Below are 21,663 nucleotides of genomic sequence, written 5' to 3'. Positions count from 1 at the left end.
TTATATTCCTTGAAAAATCTATCTTGGGTCACATACTAAGCAATGGGGTGGGCTGTGCTAGCATTGTCAATAGTAGGGTCAGTAATGTCAATTTTAGTAGCATTGTTGGTGATGGCCTGCTATAACAATGAAAGAGGTAGATCTATCTCATAGTTCTTTAAGTGCTTAAGTAGGGCTCAAACGTATTAGCTCTATTGTACTTCCCTTGATGTAACTTCAACTTGATAACTCTGAGACACGTTGCCTGAGTATGCATGCATTGAGTCTATATGAACAGGAGCACAAGGTTCAAGCTGGTCGAGAGTCTACTTATTATAGGCGAGAATGGTGTTTGAATCAACAACGGATTGTACTAGAGAATCAAGAGTTATAGCCCTGAGAGGAAATTCCTGCTTGAAGAAAAGAAACATCGTGTGAGATATAAACTTTCTTTATCTCAAGATCAAAAACTTTGTATCCCTTTTGACTAATGGGATATCTTATAGAAACACATCGTCACCCCTTTGCATCAAATTTATCTAAGCTTGTAAGATCCTGTATATAAGTTAAACAACTAAAAGTGTAAAGATGTCCATATGATGCCTTCTTCCTAGTCAAGATTTCATAAGGAATCTTGCCTCTTGTAGCCTTGGTGGGCAATCGATTATAGATATGGATTACAGTTTGTATACATTCACCTTAGAATACCTTTAGCAAATTTGAATGGAAACGCAATATATGGGCCATCTCAATAATATATCTATGTTTACGCTCCACTATACCATTTTATTAAGGTATGTAAGGGTAGAAAGTTTGTGAAACAATACCTTATTCCTCATAAAATTGTAAAAGCTCAATAGATTTTAAAATTAGCACCATTATCAGATTGTACCTGTTCACATGTGCATTATACTATTTTTCAACCATGTTAACAAAGAGAATTAGAAATGAGGCAACTTCAGACTTATGCTTCATCAAATAAATCCAAGTAACACGACTAAAATCGTCAACTATAGTAAGAAAATATTGAGCTCTAGTTAATAAGGGAACTTTGTAAGGACCCCAAACATCATAATAGATTAGATCAAAGCAAGAAACACTTTTAATGGAACTATCAACAAAGGCAATCTAGTGAGTTTTGCCTTATTACAAGAACTACAAACATGGTTCTCTTTATTTGCGACTAGAAATAAATTGATTTTCTTCATTTTGTCTCTATAAGCGTGACTAACCCTCCAATGCCATAAGTTTGTCTCTACATCATCTATTTTATTCACTATTAACGTTACACGTTCTCTTCCTTTTACTTCAAGGATGTAGAGGCCATTACAGTATCTCCTCATTCTAATCACACCATTTATGCGTAGGTCCAGAATCAAGCAAAGATCCTTAGGGAAAGTAATGCATAATCATCATCATGAGTTAATCATCCAATAGTTAAACGATTGCATTTAAAATTTATAATTTTTAAGACATCTCTAAGAAATAACCCATTATCAATTTTTAAATCTCTAAAGGAACTTACAAGTACACCTTGTCCATTAGGAATTTGAATAGTAATGTGGTAGCCACCCTTTTCATGCAATAGTGGTACATCTTCACATATTATGTGCTCATTTGCTCCAAAATCTACAACCCATATGTTGTCAAGATTAGATGAAAACATACCTACCATATTAGCTATAGTTTAATGTTGGCTACCACTGCACGAGATTTGCATCTAGGCCTTCACTAATGGCTCTTAGTAACCTATCATACTGAGTTGAATTCATACTAGGTACTGGGCTTTCATTGGAGTTCACAAGGGCCACTCTTGGTCCGCCTCCCCTATTGTTCCATTTTCTTTCTTTGTTGGGCTTCTTCTAGTTTGATAGGTAGCCATAGATCTTGTACCAGTTTTCTTCAATATGACCTTTCTTGTGACAATGCCCATACTTCCTGATCCTTCTAGTAGTCTCTATCGTCCCTATTCGATCGAGCTCCAACTTAAAGAGCAAGTGTTTCGGTTCGAACCCTCTGTGTGGTTGATACTTAGCACTGCTTCTCATCTTTGAACACAAGATGATAGGTCATGCTTAGATTCGTTAATGGCTTTATGCTCAATATGTGTGTCTTCACAGCTGTAAATTCTTTATCTGAGCCTATAAGAAAATCATATACCTGCTCATTGTCTTTTATAGTTTTGATCTCCTTGGCCACTTCACATCTTCAGCCATTGCACTTACATTTTGGCAAGGGTGCAATGGTTCTCATTTCATCCTATAGCCCCTTAAGCTTTGTATAGTATGCAACCACAGACTGCTTTTGTCGCCTCAAATATGCAATGTCACACTTAAGCTTATAACATCCTAAAAATATTTCCCATGATTTATTAATCTAATGAAGGGTAACTATGAAAATTTGAGTATAATTAGGTCTAAAGATAGCTATTGAGTATAATCCAAAAACTAAAACTAAACCCAATAGCCGTTTTAGACCTAAAAACATTTTGGCTATTGGGTTTACTTTTAGTTTTTGGATTGGGTTCGGAAGTGAATTAGGTTACCCAATCTCAAATTGTAGGGAGAAAATGAATTTTTAGCCCATTGTGTTATGTTGTAGTATAAAAATTTATGCCACAGCATAATTTCCTAAACCAATTTTTTTCAAAATGCAAAATTAATTCGAAAAACAAACAGTGAGATCTAAAACAGAGAGGGGGCGACTAAGAGAGTTTTTTCTCTTCTAGGGCATCAATTCTTAGGCATTTTAGAGGTGTTTGAAGCTTGGTTTCACTTAAGTATGCCTTTGTTATCTCTTCTTCTTCCCTCTACACATTTTGAAAGTGAGATTTAAAGTTGGGAGATGATGATTTTTAGATTTAAGGCTATGGGTCTGAACCTATTAGTCTAAATGGGACTAATGGGAGTTGTTTAAGTATTCTACACATAGTTTAGAAGTTTTTACAAGGTTGTAAGCTTGGGTCATCCATTTTGGACGAACCCTAGACCTCCAAAGTGTGATTTTAGATCGTTAGGTGTTATATTAGTGATTATTTAAGTTAATGGAAGCTAAATGGAGTTAATGGGAGTTAATAAACCTAATGCTTATGCTTGAATGCAAGATATTAGAATTTTTAGTAATTAAAGTGTTGATTAATGAAAGTTGAAAGAGCGTTTATGATGATTTTAATGATGATTGATATAATTAATTGTAGATCAATCATCTTGTGCACTAATCAAGCTTTGGTATGGCTTGGGAAGAACTTTTATTGAAGGGTAAACTTTTGACCTCTTAAATGTTTGAAGTAATCAAGAAAAACCTAGTTTGTATAGTTGAATATTAATTGATTATTTGTTGAAGTGGTTGATTTGAAACATGTTTAATATTTTTAAACTCATGATTCGAATTTGGCATGGTTGGTGATGTATTATTATTGCAAATTTTATGTATGTTCATATACATGCTAATAGTGATGATGAATGAGAAACTATGATTATGTAATAATTGGTGTGTGGAGTGAGTTAGGTGTGAGTATAGATATGTGGATTCATGATATTAATGGTTGATTAGAATGTATATACATATGTGACATACGTGCATAGCATGATTATTGATAGGAGTTTGCCTAGGAAGAGAAGTACTTGATTAAACCCGCATGGTATTGGTAGCGATCGTTAGAATTGAGAGCTTGCCTTGACACCAACCATTGGAATTAGGAGGTAGCCCTTATCCTATGATTGATTTAGGACCGTCCCACTTGTTCTATGAGAGACTCAAACCTAACTAGTCTCCACTGGTTCATAAGGAGGCAAGATTAGGAGTATAACACCCCATGGTTGTTAGTATTAGGGTAACCCAAATTATACAAGTGAGTCAACCTTAGCTCGGTAGCTCCTCACAAGTGAAAGATTAGGTTAGTCCATGAAGGATGTAGCCACTAATTTTATGTCATATGTAATAGGAGGGTATAAGGTTGACATATGATCATGCATTTAGTCCTGGCCATATAGTTGTTAGTATTATGGGTCGGTGCTATTTAAGGGTGCATGATTGGTATTATTACAACCTCAAGTTGTGTATTATTGATATATATATATATATATATGATTATGTGTTTTAAGCTAGTCACATGGTTGTTATTATTGTGGCCAAGGCTATACGTTGTCATACATGCTTTATATGTGTGTTTATTTCCAATTGTACCCATTTTCAATTAATATGCAACTATATAGATTAGGCAAAACTTGGTTATTGAGTGGTTGTACTCACCCCGCAATTCTCAATATTTTTAGGGTCTAGCTCATTGCATCAAGATCAGGAAAAACATGCCGAGGCATAGGATTGTAGAGTAATCCTTTATATGCCTCTTTATGTTGTTTTATGTATATTAAGATTGTTAACTTGCCAACTAGGATTTACATGAATATTTTTATACTACTTGCATTCTTATTATATCACACTTGTGTATTTTATGCCCTGAGTTAGTGAGTTTTAGTTGTAAACTCTAGTGTAAGGCCAAAATACTTGTGCAAGTAGGGATATGTGTATTTTGACTGGTTTGGAATGAAGATGATTGTTTTGTGTAAGAAATTCCTTCCCTTGTGTTTTATGTGTTATGGGGTTGAGTGGTGAATTTGTGATATATGTGTTTTTTGGTTGACTGTGGTGTGTTGCACGAGTCCTATAAAGTCTATTGAGTGTAGTCTAAGGGTTGTTATGAGCTTATGGCACTTGGCTGTGATTTTGGATATCCTAGTTATGTTTTGAAAGCATAAATAGGTAAGTTTGCATTTTGGTGTCTAACTTTTAATTGAGAAATAATTTGAATGTGAAACCATAGAGCTTGGAGAAAGTTTTCTGTATACACCTAAATCACCTCAATCGGATGTCAGATGAAGATTTGGAGAGCATTAAAAATTCATCAGAAAATCTACCATTACAGGTTTTTTTATTGTAATGGGCTTCTACATTTTATGCTGCAGTGTATTATGGAAGAATCACTATTTTGACTCTTTTGACCCCAATTTGATATTTTTTTATTTTGTATGATGTCCATGCTTTTGCATACATGTTTTCCTTTGATCTTTGTTTATGAAATGATTTTTTTAACATGTTAAGTTTTAAAAACTTGGAATCTCATTTATGTAAATCTTACAAACCTAGTAATTCAACTAGGTTAGTGCCATGATTATCTTCATTTTGGAGTTGATTGTGGACTAGTAAGAGAAACTTTACAAAGCTCATACGTTCGAGGTGTACTTCCCTTTTTGAACAATTATGCCAAGTCAACCCAGATCTCTTGAGCCGTCCTAGCATACCTTATGCTCGTGCAAAGTTCTTTGGACATGCTGTTCTTGAGCCATCCCTTCATGATGGCATGGCATTGAATCCAAAAAGGAAGCTTCCTGAGGTCTGAAGCTGGCTGCTTAACCAAGCCATCCACGAACCCCATCTCGTTCATCGCTACCAATGCATTTGTCATAACAGTCAACCATTCCATATAGTTATTTTTGCTCAGCAATTCACTGACTTAAACTTGCCTCGGATTATCCGACGCATGAAGAAAATATGGTCATTTCACGTCTGGTGCCTTGCTATGTGCTTCGGCAGCCATCCTCTCACGAGTATGTGTTTGGTTTCATTTTCAAAATGCTCTCTTAGATTCAGAATCGTGGCACTGCTCTGGTACATGAAGAATTCTATGGAGAGAAAACACTCAAATATATTGAAGCAAGAGAGCTGTACATATATAGGAAGATGGGATTTGTAGATCCATAACATCCGCTAATATCCATATAATTATGAAAGAAATAAAACAATATCCTATTATATTTGTACAAGATAATTAGCATGATTAATGGAATAATATCTCCTACAATATCGGTGATTTCCATCAATATCAAATCCTAACAATGCTTGAGTTAGTCCCAATTAGATAGCCATATTAAAAAACAAGATACATGGCAGGAGTTTTTCTTCCTAGAAACTGTTGTTACTAATAGCATTTTGTCTTTGGTAATATTTTCTCTTTTGTAATTAGAAAATTGGAAAAAATAGTTTCCCTCTTGAACAAAATCAATATAATATCTTTTAATCGGTTTATTTTGTAAAACGTGATTTTTGATTTATTGCTAGCAAAGAAAGACATAAAAAAAATTTGTTTGACTTGACTAAATGGCTTCTAAATTGTTTTAGTTAAGCATAGTCGAGCTAGAAAACAGCAGTTTTATGACCAAAGTGTTTTTTTAAGAGCAGGACAAGATCAAGTTGACTTTTAGGGCACCAGACCCTAGAAGTGATGAAGAGTTCATCTCTATGGGCTTCCCCTATAGAGAGATACTTCTTTGACCTTGAGTAATTTTGGTTTAAGACATGGAGCTTTATTAATTGCCTGATTTGAAATACAAATTTCAACCTCACGGTAAGAATTGAATCGTCTTAAGACTCTACTCAAAGAGATCTGTAACTATTTCTATTTTTTTTTCCAATAAAAGAGGAAGATTTTTCTGGAGCTTTCAACCAAAGTCAATAGTTTACATGATTAAGGGACTGTAAGTTATATATATCTGCGTTGGTCAATGATGCTTGCCTTTTGACCAAGCACATAAATATGATCCGAGTCGTTGCCGTGCTATGTATTTATTCCATTATTCAATGAATCAACCAGTAGAGAAAGGTTGCTTGTCTTCCTCACCAAACTTTATGTTAAATTAATTAGGGTTAAATGACAAATTTATTCTTAAACTATAGGTCTAGAATTGTGTGAAACCTTAAACTCATTTTTAGCATAATATTTCTTTTCAATTTTTAAAAACTGTAAAATGATCTACCATTAATGAAAATTAACTTTGATCATTAGTTGATAAAAAATTATGAAATAGAACTTAACAAACTACAGAAAATGATAAAAAAATTACATAATAGGACACAAATTATAGTTCAAGGATGAAATTGTAATAACCCTTAAATTAATATCCAATTCATGAGCATTGTTCTCATCAATGCCAATCGGTTGGCAATCCTATATAAGCGCAAACATTAGTGACAATATTTCTCAAGCCTGAACATATATCTATCAAAATCATTAGTTACCTTAAAGTCAAAGAACAACATGTCCCGTAACAAAACCCCGACAGTGAGTCTCTCCGGCCACCAAAGTATGCCGATGATCGGCCTAGGCACTGGAGACTTTCAGTCTTCCGGTGAGACCGTCAAGACGGCAGTCATAGAGGCTATCAAAGTCGGGTACAGACACTTTGATACTGCTTCAGTTTATGGGACAGAGAATGCACTTGGGGAAGCCATTGAAGAAGTTCTTAGACTTGGACTTATTGGGTCCAGAGACGAACTCTTCATCACAACTAAGCTGTGGTTCACTGATTGTCATTCAGAGCGCGTCGTTCCTGCTCTGCAAAAGTCTCTTGGGTGAGCATATATATATATAACTGTTTCCTCTTTTGGTATTCTCATCGAAACCAAGCTTTATAAATCAAAAAGAGCTTCTAAATCGTATTAAATTAAAATCCATACCTTGTGGACGCAGGTTACTAAAGCTGGAATATCTGGACCTTTATTTGATCCACTTACCCGTCAGTTCAAAGTCTGAGAGCATCGGCATATACCCATCTAAAGATAATATAGAACCATTAGATGTAAAAGGTGTGTGGGCAGCAATGGAAGAGTGCAAAAAACTAGGTCTTGCAAAATCAATTGGCGTCAGTAACTTCCCTGTGAAGACACTTGAGAGTTTATTGTCTGCCGCTACAATTCCTCCTTGCCTGAATCAAGTAAGAACATCGATCTTTCAAGTTTTTATTGCTCGTGTTTCTGGTTCTTGTTTTACCATTCTTGATCACTCTTGACTTTGGCATATATACGCTTGACTAGTGTATTATTTAATGCATGCATGACTGAGTAATTATAGAAAGCCAGATCATCATTGTACAGCTAAGATAGTGCGTAACTACCAATTGACTTTTGACCTTTAAAAGGAAATGTTCAAGAGGAGTTAAATTATTTTTCTGTTATTATGATGTTACAGGTGGAAATGAACCCTACATGTCAACAAAAGGAGCTAAGAGAATACTGCAAAGAAAGGGGTATACTTATAACAGCATATTCTCCTCTTGGGGCTCCAGGTACAAGATGGGGCAACAATCGGATCCTGGACAATGAAATACTTATTGACATAGCAAAATCTCATGGAAAATCAGTTGCACAGGTTTTAATTCCAAGTTCCTTTTATATTTTTGAAGTGTTACTTTGATCATCCATGATTCTGCTGCCTAATTTAATTAATGCCTTGATTCGTAGATATTTTAATGCAATTCGTTTTTGGTGTGATATAGGTTGCTCTGAGATGGCTGTATGAGCAAGGAGTGAGTTTTATTGCAAAGAGTTACAACAAAGAGAGAATGAAACAGAACTTGGAGATATTTGATTGGTCACTTACCGAACATGACTTGGAGAAGATAAGTCAAATCAAACAGATAAGATTAAATCAGGAGAACCCTTTGTTCGAATACGTTGCTTGATACTTACATCGTACATATATTCCAAGTGACATCATCATATAGCCATCTTGTTTTACAGTTTTTTTTTTTTTTTTTTGTTTTTTTGGGCTCGAATTATGTCTTCTTCTTCCCATAAAGTGGTTATTTGCCTTGTCATTGATGAACCGTTGTACGTCTATGTAATGTTTATCGTGCGTTATGCATTTGAAGCTTGAAATAAAGATGTCATTTTGTGAATTATACTGTAAGTGTTGTAGCGTTTCTGTGCACCTGTAAGTTTCGTGATTCTGTGACGAATGAATAAAGATGTGATATTATTATTCCTACCGAGGAAGAAAAGTGATTATATTAACATAAATATGTTTATATATTACTCATGTAACTTGTGTCTTTACATAAATTGCATAAATGATTAGTTTGTTTCCTTGTAATCTTTCACCTTTGTTTTGCTAGTACATTTTCTTTTGTAATAGTTTTGATTTCAAGAATCAAGAAATTAATTAAAATTCTGTAACATTATTGTCAGAACCAAAAATTTGTTTGAGTCATATATCAAAACGGGTTAGTCTGCTTACATCGAACATTTTTATTAATAACATGATTAATGAGCATCAGTGTCCACAACTTTTTTTTCCCCTCCAATAAGGCAAAGCTTAAAATGGCTCGCAATACAAAAAAATTAATAAGATTCAAATGACCAAGTCTCCACTTATAATAAGACAAATGAGCGATTTTAATTAGCAAATCCTATAATTGCTTAAAGAAAAAATACATACATACATATACACATAATTTTGACCATTTCTTCATTTATGGGTGTCATTCTTGTATAGGAGCCATGTTAATTTTTTCTATATCGTTCTAATTTTGTTGGATGTCCTAAAGGGACACACACAATGGTTGAGTGCTCAAACTCTAAAGGAAGTCACATTTTGGAGAGGATGGGCAAGTGATCCCTCATCTTTCAAAAATTACACATAAATATCCTAAGTTTTAATATTTTTCCCATTATAATTGTTACTATTTATTAAAATATATTCTTCAGATTAAGCAATACAAGTTTGTTACAAACTCTAGGGCAGATTAAGTTTGAGGAGCATGCTAGACATTATCTATTAAGATTAATTTTGCTAAGATATTATCTATGATAAGATTTATTTTGTTGAGAATTAAGGAATATTTTGTATTCATTTGTCATTATTAGAATATTTCTTAATTATTATTAGGATGATCTATACTATACTGTAAGCTTTTTAGATGAATACATTATAACACTTTTTTCAAGTCTCTTTTCTTTCTCTCCTAATTTCTTTCATTGTATCAGATCCTTATTTCGAACTTGGGAATTTTTTGCCTAGTGATTCATCTTTTTGAAAATTACTCCCGACATATTTTTGTCTAATGATTCATCTCTCTGAGTTCTCATGTTCATATAATCTAGCTCTGCTTTTCCCTTTTCAATTTTTATACAATATTTATTGTTTGAGTTTGGTTCTTCATTACATTTGGATGTACAGTTAAAGGCAGGCAAGTAACCAGACAAAAACTGGCAATCGATCAACAAACAGGGCTAAATCAAGGTCTAACAAGTTTATCAGTCCATCATATCATTAAAAGAAAAAAGAAAAGATGGAAGGGATGAGAAAGCAGATAAAAGATGAGGAAGATGAAAAAGCTTCCAAAAAAAATTATAGAAAATAAGATATTTTTTTAGTAAACCATCACCTTAAATATAGTCTTTCAGCGATGAAATTATCAGACCAGACATGAAAAAGATGAGATGAAAGCCACAATGCTGAAGCTTACTAAGGGTCCGTTTGGATTTCAGTTGGGTATAATAGATTATGAAAATAATTGATTAAGTGGTAGATTTTAATCATAATTGATTATGTTATAACGCAATCTGTTTGGATACTCATGTTAGTAATTTTTTAAAGATTCAAATTTTATTAAGAAAAAAAAAGAAGAGAAAAAATTTTGTTTTAGTTTTATTAAATTTTGTGCTTTTTTTGTGATTTTTTTCTTGGACTTTTTATGTAATTTGCTCATATAACTTTGTAACAAAAAAATGCAAAGGCAGATAAGCTGAGATTTGGAGCGTTGGGAAAAAATCGATTTTTTGAAAAAAATCGATTTTGACAAAAAGTGAATGTTTGGGTAAATTATGGCTTAATCGATTTTTTTGCCCCTAAAATCAATTAAATCCTCAATCCAAACAGACAGTGAGATGCCCGCAGGCGGCGGCTAAGAGAAAGGTAGAAGGAAAAAGACGAACCCTTGGCCCACAATTCTTCCTCTCTCTCCACGTGCATGGATGCATCAGTTTTATTATATTACACTAATGACTAATGAGGGAGCAACTGGCGGGAAGGGGTTTCGAATGGGGGTAGATAAAAGTATTATTATATTACTCTTTTTATCTTAAATTATAAGACACTTTTGAAAGATATTCGTCATCCTAAAATATAAGATAGTTTGAAAAGATTAAGGTTTTATTAAATAGTTTATTCCAATAATATCCTTTCGCTCTCTATTTAATACTAATTAAATTTAGATTTAAGGTTATAAAATGAAGGATATTTTTAAAAGTTTATATTTTTGTTTTAAACAAATAGGGTTGTTATGTGTATTTAATGAGGTTTGTTGATATATAAAATTTTATCTAAACATATCTTATAATTTGAGACAGAAGGAGTATTATTCATTAAGCAATGCAAATTTTTTTTTTTATAAGAATGATATGTTGATTCATATTAATATTAAGGAAAATGACAATTACAGACCCTATAAGATGATTAATTTCAATTAGGGACATCCAATTATTAAAATTTCATTTAAGAACCATGGTCTTTGTCTGCAATTAAATATCACTCAATTTGACTAAAATACCCCTCACTTTAAATGAATAAATAATTTGACTTGACCTCTTGAATAATGCAAAGGTCTGTTAAAATCTTTAGGATGGGTCTAACATCTGTAAGTCAGTTACTTCAATGCCATAGTCTTGACTACACAATAACGTTTCTAGAATATGTTATAATATAATGCAAAAAGAATCTCAAGGGAATGTCATCCAGGAGATATGTAGATAGAGCACCCAAGACCTGGCAGGGTATTTTTCTCTAACTCTACTTCTTGACTTGCCTCCAAACTTGTCTCTACAATAATTTTGATATTTTCCCTCCATTTTTAGGCATTTTGTGGTGTTCTACTTTCTTTTATTATTCGCATTTAGCTTGCATGCTCTCTATATAGCATGCATTTGGAATTAATGTGTTTATTAACTTTCTAAATTTAATTTGCTACCCTTATTTGCATTTTTTTTTTTTTACGTGAGCGGTTAACTTCAATGGGATTACTATATTTTGTTTTAGTAGCTTGTTAAATTAAACTCATTAGTTATGCTATATATGGGTTTTCAGTAGTGACGTCCTATAATTTAAGTACTTAAGTTACGTGCATTTTTTAGTTTTTTATTACGGATTTCCAGTAGTGATGTTCTATATATTTTTCATACTTATGTTATAGGATTTTAGTTATGATGTTCTATTTTTTCAGCATTCATGCATATTTTTCAAAACCTGTGATATGGATTTTCAATGATGATCCTCTCTTTTCTCAACATAGTTATGTTATGTGTTTTTAGTAGTAATGTTATATTTTTCAGTACCTATATCAATTGCATTCAATACTTTAGATAAATTTTCTCAGTAGTAATGTATATGTAGGTGAGAAGAAATGGTCAAGGTAAAAGTAAATTCATCAAAAAAGAAAATAACTGAGTTTGATGCATTTTAAGATTATGTATTGGTTGGTGACTCATCCCCTAAACCAAGTTGGTTCAGAAGTCTTGAAGTTCCTTTCAAAAGCCAAACAAAGAGGAAGAAGTAAAAAAGTGAAGTGGCACAAATTATAGGCTTCTTTTTATTATTGGCATTTCTTGCTTCTTTTATAGTGTTTTTGCTACATCTAAAAGGATGACTGGTGTAATTGATATTTACTAAGTTGATAATCTCAAAAGTTATTTTTATTAATACACAAAAATGATATAATTCTAATCTTGTTAACATTTTGTTTTTCTTTGTACCAAAGTTTTGAATATGTAAAGTGTGTAACCAAATGTTACTTCAGAGTATAAAATATATACTATTAAGTTACTTGGTTTTCACAAGTAACTCTCTTAAAAATTACAACTGATATTAGAAGATTTTAATAGTGAATATAAGTTGTTATCAAAAGAAAACTTTTTGTGCTATGCAAAACTTAAAATGTTGTGACATGAGGATTTCACAAAACCAAGTTTTCATGATTTCAAAAGTGATTCTATCATGATCTCCATCCCATGTTAGGGGATTTTAATAGTTATTTTTATAAGAAACTATGTTCTAAAATTAGTGTTAGGGGATTTCAATAGCCATGCACTTGATAATTTACACAACTTTTGATATTAAACACTTTGTAAATATCAATTACATCAGCCATATTTCTAAATGTAACAAAAACATTTAAAAAAGCAAGAAAATGTCACAAACAAAAAAAAAAGCCTATAATCTGTGTGATTTCTCTTTTTTCTTCCTCTCCTTGTTTGGCCTTTGGAGTGAATGTCAAAGCTTTTGAAACAACTTGATTTAAGGGATGTGTCACGCCTTCCAATACATCATCTCATTGCATATAAGGCTCAGTTATTTTCTTCTTTGATGAATTTTTTTCCCATGACCTTTTCTTCTCGTCTGCAAAAAACAAAAATACTAATTAAAAAACTTTATATAAAATAATCAATATACATTAAATAAGTACTAAAAATAAAATATTACTAGTGAAAACTTGCGACATATCTATTGGAAAAAAATAGACTATTGAAAAAATAGAACATCATTACTAAAATGTCATATCATAAGTATTGAAAAATAGAACATTACCATTGAAAATCCATAATATAAGTACTGAAAAAAAAATTACAAGTACTAAAAAGCCATCACTAACAATATATGATCCAAGTACATAAAAAATATATATAAGTACTAAAAATACAAAACATTAGTATTGAAGATCCATAATATAAGCACTGAAAAAAAAAATGCATATAACATAATAAGTATTGAATATAGAACTTTACTTTCGGCCAAAAAAAAAAGAATATAGAAAATTAATACGAACAATACATAATACAACTATTGAATTTAGTTTAATAAACTATAAAAGGAAATACAACCATCCAATTTAATTATTCATGCTATAAGACGCAAGTAGGAGCAACAAGATTTAGAAAGTAAATAAAACCACTAATTTTAAATCCACAATCTACACAGATCATGCAAGTTAAATGCTAACAAGTAGTATTAAAAAAAGTAGAACATGACAAAATTAAAAACAAAAAAGAAGGCATAAGATATGAAGGAAACAAGTGGCAAAATTGCAAAGAGAAATTGAAAACAAACCAAGAAGCAGAGTTAGGGAGAATTTCTGGTGTGTAAGTGACCTTCAATGGTGGTGGAAAGGTAAGGAAATGAAGATGATGATAACGAGAAGGAAAAATTAGGGGATAATTGATGCAGAACGGGGAAGGAACAGGGGGAGAGAATATAGAAATGAAAGAAAGGGATTAATAGAGAGAAGAGAAAACTTAAAGGAAAGGCAAAAAAATAATAATTCTTATTCAATCAAATGTTAGTACAAATAAAATAAGTTGAGATGCTATTTATAAGCCTCAAGCCAACCCTAAAAGTAAATGCATGAAAATCCTATAAATTTTAAAATTAAATAAAAAGATAACAATAATTGAAAAAATAATGATAAATATTGAAAGATCACTACTTAAAAACAGCTTTTAACATCTCTTTTTTAGGAATATTTACATCCCTATGGTGGGGGACATAAATTAGCGTAACATAGAAAATTGATAAATCTACGTCACTTTTGAGAAAGATGTGAAAAACAAAAACCACATCCCTTTTTAGTAAAAAGGGATGTGGATTTCCACATCCCTTTCCAACAAAGGGATCCACGTCCTATATAACTGAAAAAGGGACGTGGATTATTTATTTATTTTTAAATATATAATTTGTATTTTTCTTTGTAACCAATAAACCTGTAAATTTTCATAACAACAACAGTCCAACATTTAATGTGTCCAACAAATAATAGCAGCAGCAGCATAAGCATATATAGACTTAAGGAACACTAAAGCCATTATCTATTCAAGTGTTTAATATTTACAATTAAAGTTCAACAAACTACAACAATACACTAAATAGAGTTTCTAGCCTTCTAACTTCTAAGTCAAGCTAAAATCCTAATTGAACAAATTATAAAATTTGGACTACGTAAATAACTCTTGAAAAAGTTGACCTGCCAAACTATTTTGAATATCATTTATCTCTTCACTGATGTAGCAGCACTCATTGTCAAAAAGTTATAAATTTTTATATGATTTTCATTAGATCTAGTAAAACTCTAAAGCTTCTGTATTCTCTCTCTAAATTTTCGTTGAGATTAAACTACATACCAGGTGTAAGTTCTCATTGGTACCAGATTGAATAATTTCGCACATATAACGAATAATATAGTATCCATACTCTATTCTCTCTATCTGTCGATGGCACTGGACAAATAAAAATCAAAGGATAATCATAAATAATAACATATATGGAATTATTGAAGATGAAGAACTTTGAATAAAAATTACTCATATTTGGAAATATCCAAGTCGATGAGCCATTATTTTTTTGTTCCACTTTTGGGTGGGCGGTGGCTTCCTCTCGTTATATAATATATCTTTAGTGAACTATAATGAAATTTAAATTAAAAAAACAAGAGATTAAAATAATTTAAATATATAAAAAAACAAACATTTATAAACTATAAAACCTTAACTTACATATTAAATATATCTTTAGTTTCACCACTAGGTTGCTTGCCCATGGAGCAAAACTAATAAATTTCATGCAAATACGGGCAAACAACACAAAGAGACCAGTGATAACTACAACATATAAGAAATATAGTCAATATATGAAAATAAGAAAAATATTACCAAACTAAATAATATATATGCATAAATATAAACAACTTGCCCTCCAAGAACTGGGGCCAAATAACATGGTAATTTTATTTCTGAAATAGTATTACCCACATATCTCATCTTATCATGGATATGATTGTGACTCGGCATCATAGAAGCGGGACACAAAAATCCAAATTAGTTTTCTTTAGGTCCAGTGCAAAGATTTTTGAGAACCTATTAGCAAAAGGAGATAAAAATTAATGCATATAAATTAGAATAAAAGAAAATAAGATAAAATATAAATAATAAATTTATAAGATTGATAACATAGCCAAGGATATATCTAACTCCCTCATCAATAGGAATTCCAGGGTGTCTTTCTCATCAATTGCAAAAGGATATGATCTATCTACACCCACAATTCCTTTAGGCATTGTCAACTGGATTGGCTTTGTCATTGCCTTAACAAACTCATATAATTGTGGTAGATAAGGGAAGTCCTCAGCATCTTTAGGATCTTAATGACACATCAAATGAATGTAAGTTATATAAATTAAGTAAAACCAAAAATCAAACAATAATAGGTGTTTTTCTTTCTTACCATCAAAACTGATATATCCATGTCAAAAAGTCTTTTAGGCCATAGAATGAAGTGACCTAAGGCTTAGCCTAATTTTACAACCTCATCAGTAGGGAATGGCACTGTCGCATGAGACTCAAGAACAACCTCAACCGACACCTTGACTTGGTCGTCCAAAATAGTAATATGATGGATTGTTTCCCCAAGCATGTATACCCAAGCTGTAGTAACTACCCACTTCATGGGCTTATGCAAATAAACAAAAAAGAAATCTTGTCATCTACTGAGGGACTATCAGCATGCCCTGCCGTCTCCAATGGATTATGACTATCTTTCGTGCTTTGAAGTGCAGGAGAAGTATGAAGAAATAAATAAAAAGGTTAAACATAAAATAGAAAAAATACAAAAAAAACTAAATATGTAACTAATTGAAAACCTGGGGTCCTTGCTGCTCAATTCATTGCTCAGTTCCCTGCGTAGTTCCCATATTGGAGACCATGGATTTGATCCCTTAAAGAAGCTACTCACAAAACAACACACGATCTTGCTCGTACTTTTAAGTAACCTTATCTAGAATCTCATCAAGCTCGGCTCTAGATATAACTCTCGATCTTTGTGATGTTGGTTCGAAGTACTGCCTTAAACTAACTCCTTTTCATATCCCTCTGACACGGCCAACATAATCTAGTGTTCTAATTACTGTCACTAAGATGTCCATTCTTTCGGTAGATTGAAATGAACATTGGGAAGATTATTCCTCAAGTGAATCTTATTATATACAACTAATGAAAACCATGAAATGTAAATTTCAATTTAATTCATTTAGTATGATTACCTACAATCCTTGCAGCAACTTCAGCAGTCTCTGGAGTGATGTACTGCCCTTTCTTAATCCTTGACTCCTTCTATTTTTTTAATGAGTAGGAGGAGGCGGGGGATTAACAACAATGCTAGGGTCTGATCTTGCAGCTTCCTCCAGTTCCTTCAAATTAGCTTCCATAAGATTCATGTCCAGCTTCTAATATCCCCCTCGAGATAAGTAATGTAAATACTTATTCTTAGACTGTCTCTCTTTATTCAGTGCTCTTAATTTTTATGATTAAATTTTGATAAAGTTAGATATAGATTTTAAAAATAAATAAACTAAGTCAGTAATTGATTCTGCCAAAATTTACCTAAAATTCAGAATCTTCTTGTGACCTCACAAATTGTGTCCAAGTCTCGTGATCAATAAAATTATATTCCAAACAGGGATCCTCATTCTTCTTCTCTCCTCGAATGTATTCCCTAAAAAATGTTGACTTGAAATCTTTCCACCGATCACGTAATTGTTAAAGCCAACATTTCTTCATCTTAAGGGTAAGAGGGATATCATAAGTGAGCTACAAGGTATAATATTTATAAAGATAGTTAATAACATCAAATATAAGTAAAGTAATAGCATAAAAAATATTCATACCATAATGTCATTCTAAATCAAGTCCTTTGTAGCTTCTGGTACTTCCTTCCATTTATTGTACAAGATCCCAACCCTAGATTGGGCCATAACGCCTATATAACTTATGAACTTAACCCCTACTGGACCAAGTGGTGTTCTATAATCATGAAAATCCAAATTCACCCTCTCTATAGTACCTTGACATAGAGCCAGCTCTTTAACTTTGTACTACCTCTACCCCTTCGTTTTTTAGATGCGCCAAACGTGTCACCAGCATCCCTACTAGAACCCTCCATGTTCTTGTTAAAAAAAGAAAAATGATGCAATTAAGCAATTTTCTTTTAAATTAAGTATATAAAACTAAATAATGAACTATTAAGCAAAAACAAAACAATTGTTTTATTAATTGGGGTCATACTTTATTCATTTTCCTAAATTCCTTCATAGTGATCATCCCTAACTGCATATTCATTATCGACCAAATCTAATTTAGTTGATCTAGGCAGAATTATAGTAAAAGGTAGGGTTTCATCAAGATTGAAACTTGAGTCATCATCCTCCATATCAACAATCTGTCTTTTCCTTTATAGTACAATAGAATGCTATTTATTTGATGGATCAGTGATATAAAATAGTTGTTTCACCTGAGTCACTAAAATGAAGGGCTTATCTTTATAACCAACCCTATCGAGATCAACTAAAACAAATTCAAATTCCTTATCTATTTCAATGGCATTAAAGTGAACCCATTTACATTTAAAAACAGGTACTTTGAATTTGGTGTAGTTTACTTCTCATATCTCTTGAATCACTCCATAAGTTCATGAAAGCCAACAGTAGGTTATTATCTTTTGAACTAGTAAAATGCATCTCTTTTACTTTTACCATTACTCTACTATTTTGCATCATACTTTTATCATCTTGGGCTTTTGTGTAGAAAGAATATCCATTTATATCATATCCGCCCCAGCATATAACCTCAAAATGAGGTCCCTCAGCTAACCATGTTATTGTATCGGATGCACCAATTTCATTCATAACCATGTCCTTTAACCACCTTCTGAAAGTCTTATTGTTCTCATTAGCCAGCTGCATCTCATTCTTTCTTGGGTATTTGTCTTTCAAAATTTTTTATGAGCATCCAAATAAGGTTAAACTTCTTCCATGTTATTCAAAATATACAGATGTGCTTGCAACACTTCTTCACGAGACATACTTTTCATTTTGACCCCCCGTGTTCCCTTACTAAAAAGTCTTGTCCCCATATGTCGAGTTTGAGGGACTCCAACAGCCTTCAACTCTTTTAGATATGAAGTACAAAATTCAATAGCATCTTTATCCACATATCGTTCAACAATTGATGCTTCAGGTCGGTATGAATTCTTGGAATATCCTTTTAAGATTTTAATGTACCGCTCAAACGAGTACATCCACCTTAGATAAATAGGACTACAAAGCCTTATTTCCCTTACCGAATGAACTATTAAATGTATCATGATGTCAAAAAATGCTAGAGGAAAGTACATCTCCAATTGGCATAAAATAATATAAGCCTCATTTTTCAATTGATCTAACTTATCAGTATCAATGACTTTACTGTAAATAGCATTGAGAACATACCTAATCCCATTATAATGCGTCTCACATCATCTTTAATTTCATAATACCTCGAATAGCCATGGGTAAAAGTTGTTGCATCAACACATGGCAATCATGCAACTTCAAGCCTATTAACTTCAAATCCTTCATGGAGACAAGTCTGCTAACATTTGAAGAATATCCCTGTGGCACCTTAATACCATGCAAACATTCACATAAACTTCTTTTCACAGCTTTAGATAATGTGTGCACTGCTGGTGGCAAATAAGCTCTCTTCCCCTCTTCTCTTTATACGTGCAAGCATTTTCTTATTCCCATTTCATCTAAGTCCAGTCTGGCATTTATTCCATCCCTAGTCTTCCCACTTATGTGTAAGAGCATACTAACAAGACTATTAAATATATTTTTCTCAACATACATCATATCAAGACTATGCCTCACATCTAGACTCCGCTAATAAGGAAGATTAAAAAAATAGACCTTCTATTCTACAAATTCTTCTCACTTGCATTTTTTTATACTTACCAAAAGTAACATTCATTCTTTCCATACGTTGATAAACTTGCTGTCTAGTCAAGGCCTTAAGAGCCATTTCATACTCCTGTGAGCCATTAAAAGCCTTCTTCAACCTACTGTAAGGATGATACCGATCAAGAAATCTTCAGTGACTAAGGTAGACTGTTTTTCTTCCATACTTAAGTTGGTAATAGTGTGTGCCTTCTTCACATATAGGACATGCATTGTGCCCTTTAACATTATATCCTAACAAGTTTTCATATGCAGGAAAATCATTTATTGTGGTGAAAATCATGGCATGCAACTTGAAATGCACTTGCTTATTAACATCAAATACCTTGACACCTTCCTCCCATAGCATTTTTAAGTCTTCGATCAAAGGTGCCAGGTAGATATTGATATCCTTTCTGGGCTGTTTCGATCCTGAAATCATCAAAGACAACATTATATACTTGCGCTTCATACACAACCAAAGAGGTATGTTGTAAATAACCAATAAAAATGGCCATGCACTGTGTGTGCTACTAAGATTACCATATGGGTTAATTCCATCTATATAGAGTCCAAGTTGAAGGTTTCTTGTATCCCTACAAAATTCAGGGAATAGGTGATCATTGTCTTCCATTGTGGAGAATCAGTTGGGTGTCAAAGATTTCCATTAGATATCTTCTCATCAAAATGCCATCTCAAATTCTTTGCTTCTGTTGGATTGGCAAACAAATATTGAAACCATGGTATTATTGGAAGATAATATAATACCTTTGCAGGAGGACCTTTAGTTATGATCTTATGATTACCATCAACATTATCAGCACCATTATTTTTCTTCACTTTATAGTATGAGGTCCCACATTGCAGACACTTGTGTAGCTCTTGATACTCATTTCTGTATAGTATGCAGTCATTAGGACAAGCATGTATCATTTTATAATCCATACACATCAGGCACAAGATTTTCTTTGCCTCATACATACATTTTAAAAGTAAACTATAGGCTAGAAGCATTTTACTTAAGAACTCAAGTAACTCTATAAAACTTGAATCAATCCATCCACTTCTTGACTTTAAGTTAACTAATCCCAACATAGCTGTCAAGAGCATAAAATTAGTACACCCCAGGTACAAGGGTTTCTTTGGATCACTATGCAAGTCATCATACACATGTGATTGTGCAAATGATGCCACCCCAACATCATGAATTATGTCCTCTATTCTATCATCCCAATCATTCATAATTGGCTCATTTTGGGACATACAAGTTGCTCCTGCTTCCCCATGCTATGTCCATCTTGTATACGTCAAATTTATCCCATCATAAATTAAATATTCTTTTATTTCATCAATACCCAACTCAACCTTATTCATACAGTTGACATAAGGATAACAATACTTCCCATTTTTACTAGAAACATTTCCCCTAGCAAATTAAAAAAATCGGTCTACACCATTCTCACATTCCTTATTTGTTCTCCTAGCATTCATCCAATTATAATCTATTCTATTTTACCTAATCAACCATCACAAAGTCCATCAAATTAGCAATTCTCTAACTTGCATGGACATGTTAAAGTTTAGAAAAATTTTGGCAAAGTTTCTCCTTAAAAATGAGGCCTCTCCAAATATCAATAAGAATAAATTAAACAATTTAACCAATCCAAATAATCAAATATGCTTAAATTTGAGTTCATGTATCACAAAATTTAAGCATATATCAAATAATCATGTATCAAATAATCCAAATAATCACAAACTTCAAGCATTTATCAAATAATCATATATCATGTATCATGCATTAGAAATAACATTTTCCAAAGCTAGGAAACTTAATTTTCTCAAAATCACCCAAATAAATTCACAATAATTTTTTAAAGCTACATAGACATGTACCTTAATTTTGTGATAACTTCAACACAAATTAGCAAAGAATATCAAGCTTCTAAAAGCACAAAAAATTATTCTAAAAAAATAAATAAATCAAAGCAATGATAGAAAAATAAAGATTTGAATAGAGGAGATATCAGTAAAAAAAAATCTAATGGGATAAGCAATATAA

The 21,663-nt window shown here is 32.4% G+C and overlaps 1 protein-coding gene and 1 non-coding gene across 2 annotated transcripts; one reads left to right on the top strand and one right to left on the bottom strand.

Moving 5' to 3' along the window:
- The first annotated feature begins 7,012 nt into the window (after positions 1 to 7,012).
- On the top strand, positions 7,013 to 8,800 carry LOC129318475 (non-functional NADPH-dependent codeinone reductase 2-like). The gene is made up of 4 exons (XM_054963262.1): positions 7,013 to 7,386; positions 7,505 to 7,748; positions 8,003 to 8,182; positions 8,310 to 8,800. Exons 1-4 carry the CDS (start codon positions 7,073 to 7,075, stop codon positions 8,493 to 8,495), a joined length of 924 nt encoding a protein of 307 aa, XP_054819237.1. The 5' UTR covers positions 7,013 to 7,072; the 3' UTR covers positions 8,496 to 8,800.
- Positions 8,801 to 9,261: 461 nt separating this feature from the next.
- Positions 9,262 to 9,363, bottom strand: LOC129319143 (U6 spliceosomal RNA). Its single transcript, XR_008595453.1, has one exon. It is a non-coding gene; the product is annotated as a U6 spliceosomal RNA (small nuclear RNA).
- Between the last annotated feature and the right edge of the window lie 12,300 nt (positions 9,364 to 21,663).

The sequence above is a fragment of the Prosopis cineraria genome, unplaced genomic scaffold (assembly GCF_029017545.1).
Source record: "Prosopis cineraria cultivar Desert tree isolate PC_DT_omini unplaced genomic scaffold, ASM2901754v1 PC8, whole genome shotgun sequence".
NCBI lineage: Eukaryota > Viridiplantae > Streptophyta > Magnoliopsida > Fabales > Fabaceae > Prosopis > Prosopis cineraria.
This window is presented reverse-complemented; position numbering and strand designations above follow the sequence as displayed.

What these genes read in the sequence shown, in the direction of transcription:
- LOC129318475 (XM_054963262.1), top strand. Translation starts at nt 7,073, where the DNA reads ATGTCCCGTAACAAAACCCCGACAGTGAGTCTCTCCGGCCACCAAAGT. An exon ending in TTCCTCCTTGCCTGAATCAA is followed by an intron (nt 7,749 to 8,002) that starts GTAAGAACATCG and finishes ATGATGTTACAG; the next exon opens with GTGGAAATGAACCCTACATG. An exon ending in ATGGAAAATCAGTTGCACAG is followed by an intron (nt 8,183 to 8,309) that starts GTTTTAATTCCA and finishes GGTGTGATATAG; the next exon opens with GTTGCTCTGAGATGGCTGTA.